This window comes from Hemibagrus wyckioides, linkage group LG18 (genome assembly GCF_019097595.1).
Source record: "Hemibagrus wyckioides isolate EC202008001 linkage group LG18, SWU_Hwy_1.0, whole genome shotgun sequence".
Lineage (NCBI taxonomy): Eukaryota > Metazoa > Chordata > Actinopteri > Siluriformes > Bagridae > Hemibagrus > Hemibagrus wyckioides.
The window spans coordinates 1,057,501-1,065,000 of NC_080727.1; the positions used below are offsets into that span (position 1 = coordinate 1,057,501).

The window sequence follows — 7,500 nt, forward strand, 5'->3', positions numbered from 1 at the left end:
CATATACACAGGAACACAGATAGACAGACAGATGGTCAGACAGACAAACAGAGAGACAGACAGATAGATCCAGAAAGACACACCTGCAGACTTGAAAAAAAAAGGGCGTAAATCCTTTTCCTTTTCTAAAACACTAAATGAATAAATAGCAAATAAAAGTTTTGCTACAGTTAATCTCTCTCTCAGATTCTCATCCAAAACATTTTATTATCAGTGAGATTTCACGCTCAGTTGATCCTCCTCCTCGGTCTCCTCCTCAGTCTCAGAAACAGCAGAAACCCCGAGGACGAGTTTCTTAAACCTCCTTGACTTCCTCGACTCAGCTGCTCTAGCTGTGCACGTGCTTGATTAAATAAATATGCATGAGAGCGTCTCCTAATTAGCCCGAGATATGAACTTTAGTGTAGTCTAATTAGCGTGAGAGGAGAAGTGAGAAGCTGAAAGACTGCATCAGAGAGGAGATAAGATCAATCAGGGACGGAATGGAGGAGAGAGCGGAGGAGACAATGGAGGGAAGAGTGGAGTGGAGGAATGAGTGTAGGTGAGAGAAGAGGAGAGAGTGGAGGAAAGTGCAAAGGATAGAGTGGAAGAATGGGTGGAGGAAAGAGCAGAGGAGAGAGTGGAGGAAAGAGCAGAAGAGAGAGTGTAAGGGAAGATTGGAGGAGAGAGAAAAGGAGAGAGTGGAGGGAAGAAAGGAGGAGAGAGTATAGAGGAGAAAGGAGGAGAGAGTATAGAGGAGAAAGGAGGAGAGAGTGTAGGGGAGAAAGGAGGAGAGAGTGTAGGGGAGAAAGGAGGAGAGAGTGGAGGAAGAAAGGAGGAGAGAGTATAGAGGAGAAAGGAGGAGAGAGTATAGGGGAGAAAGGAGGAGAGAGTGTAGGGGAGAAAGGAGGAGAGAGTGTATAGAGGAGAAAGGAGGAGAGAGTGTAGAGGAGAAAGGAGGAGAGAGTATAGAGGAGAAAGGAGGAGAGAGTGTAGAGGGAGAAAGGAGGAGAGAGAGTGTAGGGGGAGAAAGGAGGAGAGAGTGTAGAGGGAGAAAGGAGGAGAGAGTGTAGGGAGAAAGGAGAGAGAGAGTGTAGGGGAGAAAGGAGGAGAGAGTATAGAGGAGAAAGGAGGAGAGAGAGTATAGAGGAGAAGGGAGGGGAGAGTGTAGGGGAGAAAGGAGGAGAGAGTGTAGGGGAGAAAGGAGGAGAGAGTATAGAGGAGAAAGGAGGAGAGAGTATAGAGGAGAAAGGAGGAGAGAGTATAGAGGAGAAAGGAGGAGAGAGTGTAGGGGAGAAAGGAGGAGAGAGTGTAGGGGAGAAAGGAGGAGAGAGTATAGAGGAGAAAGGAGGAGAGAGTATAGAGGAGAAAGGAGGAGAGAGTATAGAGGAGAAAGGAGGAGAGAGTGTAGGGGAGAAAGGAGGAGAGAGTATAGAGGAGAAAGGAGGAGAGAGTGTAGGGGAGAAAGGAGGAGAGAGTATAGAGAGAGAAAGGAGGAGAGAGTGTGTAGGAGGAGAGAGTGAGGAGAAAGGAGGAGAGAGTGTAGGGGAGAAAGGAGAGAGAGTGTAGGGGAGGGAGAGAGAGTGTAGAGAGAGAGAGAGTGTAGGGGAGAAAGGAGGAGAGAGTGTAGGGAGAAAGGAGGAGAGAGAGTGTAGGGAGAGAAGGAGGAGGAGAGAGTGTAGGGGGAGAAAGGAGGAGAGAGTATAGGGAGAAAGGAGGAGAAGAGAGTGTAGGGGAGAAAGGAGGAGAGAGTATAGAGGAGAAAGGAGGAGAGAGTGTAGGGGAGAAAGGAGGAGAGAGTGTAGGGGAGAAAGGAGGAGAGAGTGTAGGGGAGAAAGGAGGAGAGAGTATAGAGGAGAAAGGAGGAGAGAGTGTAGGGGAGAAAGGAGGAGAGAGTGTAGGGGAGAAAGGAGGAGAGAGTGTAGGGGAGAAAGGAGGAGAGAGTATAGAGGAGAAAGGAGGAGAGAGTATAGAGGAGAAAGGAGGAGAGAGTGTAGAGGAGAAAGGAGGAGAGAGTATAGAGGAGAAAGGAGGAGAGAGTATAGAGGAGAAAGGAGGAGAGAGTGTAGAGGAGAAAGGAGGAGAGAGTATAGAGGAGAAAGGAGGAGAGAGTGTAGGGGAGAAAGGAGGAGAGAGTGTAGGGGAGAAAGGAGGAGAGAGTGTAGGGGAGAAAGGAGGAGAGAGTATAGAGGAGAAAGGAGGAGAGAGTGTAGAGGAGAAAGGAGGAGAGAGTATAGAGGAGAAAGGAGGAGAGAGTGTAGGGGAGAAAGGAGGAGAGAGTGTAGAGGAGAAAGGAGGAGAGAGTGTAGGGGAGAAAGGAGGAGAGAGTGTAGGGGAGAAAGGAGGAGAGAGAAGAGAGTGAAGGAGATTAGAGTTGATAGAGTTGTTCAGACTCGGGTTGGAGGTGTGGCCAAAAGTTAGAAGTGAATCAGACGATTATTAATAAAGTTAATATTTTGTGGTTTTATGAAATGGTTTAAATTGTGAAACTGTTCATATTTTTTTGCTCAAACTGAAAATAATTCTCAGCTGAAATGAAAGGATATTAAAATAAGATTTAAACTAAAACAGCAGTGTTACTTATAAATTAAACATTAGCGCAAATGTTCCTGCTGCTAGAATCTCTTTTTCTTCAGTCTACAAAAAAAAGTTATCGAGTTGTCGCATTATTTCTTGTCCAGCAGACGCTAAAATAAATTCATAGATTCGTCGCAGCCTCGCAGACTGTGTCGGTTTGTTCTGACAGTCTGATTAGCCACAGAGACGGCTTAATATTCCCAACAACTTCACCCGGCCGCTCCCGTTTCATTCATCACACGGAGCGCTCGGCTCGGCCCGAACGAGCGAATAAAAGAGACTGATGGCGCCGTAGGCGTGCCTTAATGATCATAAATGGCTTTAACCCATCGTAACCATCATTTCAGTGATGCACGAGCTGCTGATTCTGATGCTGCCTGTGTTACATCACCGCGAAGCCTGGAGCAGCGGTGCATTAAACACACACGGCTCGGGGAGAAGGTCCACGTCAACACTATGTTTTACTGCAGCAGACAGTCTGAGTTATTTTAACCTCGCAAAAACCTCAGCTGGACTCCTTTAAGAGCCTCGGGAAACATCCCTTTTAATTAAACACTCTGCATTCGTCTCATTTTAACCCTCACACGCTTTCATTTCAATTAGAGGAACAGAGCCAGACGCTTTATTATTAAACCACTCTACACACTCACCACCAGGGCATTTATGGAACTTGATGCGCACTCTCTAGGGCCCTAATGTCATCATTTTCTTCATTTGGTCTCACAGAGTTCTCCCACGCAGCTGTTATTGCGCCTTAGAGATTCCTCCACTTTAGAAAAAGTCAAAAGAGAGAAGATAAGGGCTGTCTCACTGTCATCTCACTGTTGTCTCACTGTCATCTCACTGCTGTCTCACTGTTATCTCACTGCTGTCTCACTGTCATCTCACTGTTGTCTCACTCATCTCACTGCTGTCTCACCATCATCTCACTGCTGTTTCACTGTCATCTCACTGTCGTCTCACTGTCATCTCACTGCTGTCTCACTGTCGTCTCACTGTCATCTCACTGCTGTTTCACTGTTGTCTCTGTCATCTCACTGTCATCTCTCTGCTGTCTCACTCCTGTCTCACTGTCGTCTCACTGTCATCTCACTGCTGTCTCACTGTCATCTCACTGTTGCCTCACTGTTGTCTCACTGTTGCCTCTCGGCCCTCTCTGAGTGTTCTGGGAGCCTCAGTGTGTGGGTTCTGGTGCCAGCTGGCTCAGATCCCAAAACCATCCAACACATTCTACTGGCTTTTAAATCAGGTTGTGTTTTATGTTCAGTTCATTTTATCTAATTAGTTAAAAGACCTCTCTGTGTCTGAGTGCTGCTTCCTGCTCCACACTCTCTCTGCAGGGACATAAATATTTAAAATTACGGTTAATTATTAAATATAATTATAATTTTAAGGGTTTTATACACAGTCATGGACATTCCGTGTTAACCCTGTTCCCATCCGCGGCCCCGCCCTGATCTCGGCTGCTGCCTCGAGCCTCGAGCCGTCCTGCGGTTCTCCAGATTTCACCTGAAGGAAGTTCTCCTGGCTCGCAGCAGCCTCGACCCGGTCCGGTAGAAGTCACAGCTGCTGTTGCAGTGCATTGTGGGTAGCCGCAGGTTGTTATTTATCTCCTCCCTCGTCTTCAGTCTGTCCTCCTTTCTGCTCGTTCTCGCACCACGTCTTCCACAGCTGCTGTCAGAAAAAAAAGACTCAGAGAGTGCTAGAAAGTAGGACAAGGACTTTTCACTCGTCTCTCAATCCGTACTGCAGGAGCGTCTGATCTGTGGAACGGATCGGATTTATTTCCTGGACAAACATGGAGGAGAAATGAACACAGTCTGCGTGGATGTTTTAGGCCATGGAAACGAACAGCGTGAAGAAGATATGGAGTTGATACGAGGAAACATCAGAGCTTTAATGACTGTGTTAATGATCCAATAAACAATAAACAAACAAAACAACAATCCACCAGTTGGTGTGCTGGAAATGCAAATCAGTGAATTTAATATATTTCTCTCGGTGTGTGTGTGTGTGTGTGTGTGTGTGTGTCTGTGTGTGTGTCTGTGTGTGTTTAGGATCACTACAACAGCAGCCTGCATGATGGATTTGAGACGCTATCCGCTGGACGAACAAAACTGTACTCTGGAAATTGAGAGCTGTGAGTGATACAATATATTTTCCTCTCTCTCTCTCTCTCTCATAAATCCTCCTCATGTGACTGATGTGAGGTAACATAAATGTATATAAATATGCTAATTTAGACCCGCCCCAACAAGCTCCTTTCAATCACTATACTCCACTATCACTAACATCAACTGACATAGCTAGCTGCTAAGCTAACTGATAGTAAACATTCTTTTTATATATAGTGGAGATGTTCCAAGGCACTTTAAATTCTTGAACATCAAAAATGCCTTTTATCATTTATTATTTTACAAAGATTATATAAGATTTTGAAGTGACACATGTGCAGGGTTTCCACCGGAGACTGTGAAACACTTCCTGTTGTAATTCTTTCCTGCAGTGATGTGTGTTTTTGAAATGAACTGCTCGGTGAAGTGAAACACGGCTTTAGTTACGGTTCTGCTGCAGATCCCTAAAGAACACAAATAACTCACGTTACACATCAGAGGCGACTCACGACAAACACAACAAACAAGTCAATATTTAAGAGCGGAGCGTTCGGGTTAGTGTGGAGTCGGAGCCGTGCTGCAGGAGCTGTGGAGACTTCGTTTGCATGTGTGGAATTGCTGGAGTAAGTCACCCTGCTGCCCATGTTAGCGTAATGAGGCTGACCTTCATCTCCACAAAACCGAGGGATCAGGAAAACACCGGACACGACATAAAACATCACACCAGAGTAATTGGGAGCATGTGAGCAATAGCACTGAGCTCAAAGAAAGAAAGAGTGAGATTGTACACGTAAGTGGTGTTCACTTCACTCTGGACATTTCAATAAAAAATCATACAGAGAGATGTTTTACACTCCTGCTGATGACTGGACACTGCAGTGAAGCTGAATTAGCAGCAAAGTAAACCCTAACCCTTAACGAGTAGCGTTAACCCTAACCCTAAACCCGAACCCTTAACAAATACTCTTAACCCATAACCCTAACACTAAATCCTGATCCTTGATTCCATTTGACTTCAATGGACTTCGCAAAAACATTCATCTGGACTTGATTTAGTGTTTATTGAAACACAAATGTTCAGAACACTAATAAAATAACGGAAACAGAAACGAGGAGACGTGGAACAGGATTCTGATTAGACGTGTTGTGTGTTCTGTGTGTAATTGGACGTGTGTAGTGCCAAGGCTGTAATTGCTGTAAACATGAGAAATTGATTATGTAAACCGAGCAGTCAGCCCCAGCAACTAGCCCGAGGTTCGTTTTTCTAAAGCAGATTATGACTGGACTCTTTATTACAGCGACTTTTCAGTGGAGGATGACTGACTCTGATAATCAGATGTATTATCAGATGAAAAGTGATAATAAAAAAGAGCGTTTTAATGCATGAACACGGTTCCTTCTGCTCTCACGTCTTTCTTTTGCTCTCTCAGAAAAATCGGGTAAATTGAGCCTGCTTTTGAGCGAGTGCGCATTCCTCCTATTTAGAGACTGGCTCAAATTAATACAGCTCCCTGACCGACCTTTAAGTGCCCTCGCTCTCCAACTTTCTCCTCCTGCAGCCTGATAATTAGGTTTAGCAAAAGAATAAAAGTAGAGTTGTGTATCTACAAACCGGAGCTGATTGGAGTGCTCGTCTTTCAGCAGGTAGGTTTTTAGTAGCACATGTGTAGACTTTTGCAGACTAACCAAGAGCTAACGCTGTAGTGTTTGTTTCACAGCCTGTGAGAAATAAGAAATATTTTCTCCACAGTATTTGTTCCACCTGACAACGTTAATCTGGGCTCCAGGTTCCAGCGTATATTAGGTAAATTTTCTGCGCCGATGAAACAGAACGAGACGAACCACGCAGCCATCGGATCCAATTTTCCACCCTGTTTCCAGCCTCTGTGCTGCGAGGATGTGTGTTTGTGCTGAGTATTCCTCTGCATCAGATGCTCCTGTTCTCCGTGTGTGCCTTGTTCTCCCAACAGGAATAGGATTAAAGTAGCTTTGAACTCACGCATTAAATATTTATTTCCATCTGCGTGCCGGAGCTGTGCCTTCGACACCGCTCGTGTTTTTAAGGTGTGGTCGTCTCGCTGAAGTCTTATTTTGAAAAAACAGAGTGTTGGGTTTGTGTCAGGATCACGGACGAGTGTCATCATCGCTCTCTTTCAACCAGAAACTGCTCGAAATTACACAAGGTTTATTATTTATTTTCAAAAGAAGTAAAATGGAGCAGAGTTTAAGCAAGTGTACCGCCTCGTGCAGCCTCCAAACATTCACAGCTGCTGAGCGATCTTTCCTGTCAAACCATTAGATATATATATACATAGATATATAACATAAATATATACATACACATGTAGAGAGAGAGAGAGAGAGTAAAGAGGCTGTGTAACGGTGAACCTGCTAGTCAGCTCATAGTATAACTAATTAGCTAGCAGGATAACACGTGTATTTATAACCACTAGTTTGTGCTACAGACGACATAACGATCTGAAGAAGTGAAAGGAAATGGTTGTGTGATGTCAGACTGTTGAAGCTAAGCTCCGCCCCTTCGCTAGCGCATGTATGAGGAACTCGGGACTAGTTTTAGACGTTAAGGCTCTGTAAATATTTGCACTGCAGTTAGGAAGAGACAGAAAAAGAGGTCAGGTCAGGATTAACGCTCCATCCAAACTCTCTGCGACGTCCTTGCCAGAAAAAATTGGAAGGATTTCAGCTTTTCGTCGTGTTCTAGCCGTATTTCTCCACGAGCACATCTGCCCTTTCTTAATCCTGTGTCAGAGAAGGATTTAGGGAGAAGCATGGTGTTCCCCTCTCTCTCTCTCTCTCTCTCTCTCTGCCT

At 45.0% G+C, this 7,500-nt stretch overlaps 1 protein-coding gene across 2 annotated transcripts in view; it reads left to right on the top strand.

The window, feature by feature from the left end:
* The window catches only part of LOC131369627 (gamma-aminobutyric acid receptor subunit beta-2), a 67,774-nt gene that overhangs the window by 45,403 nt on the left and 14,871 nt on the right, over nt 1–7,500 (top strand). For both annotated transcript variants that reach the window (XM_058416495.1, XM_058416496.1), the window contains exon 5: nt 4,614–4,696. In XM_058416495.1, the coding sequence (XP_058272478.1) occupies nt 4,614–4,696 (83 nt within the window). The remainder of the gene's footprint in view (nt 1–4,613; nt 4,697–7,500) is intronic.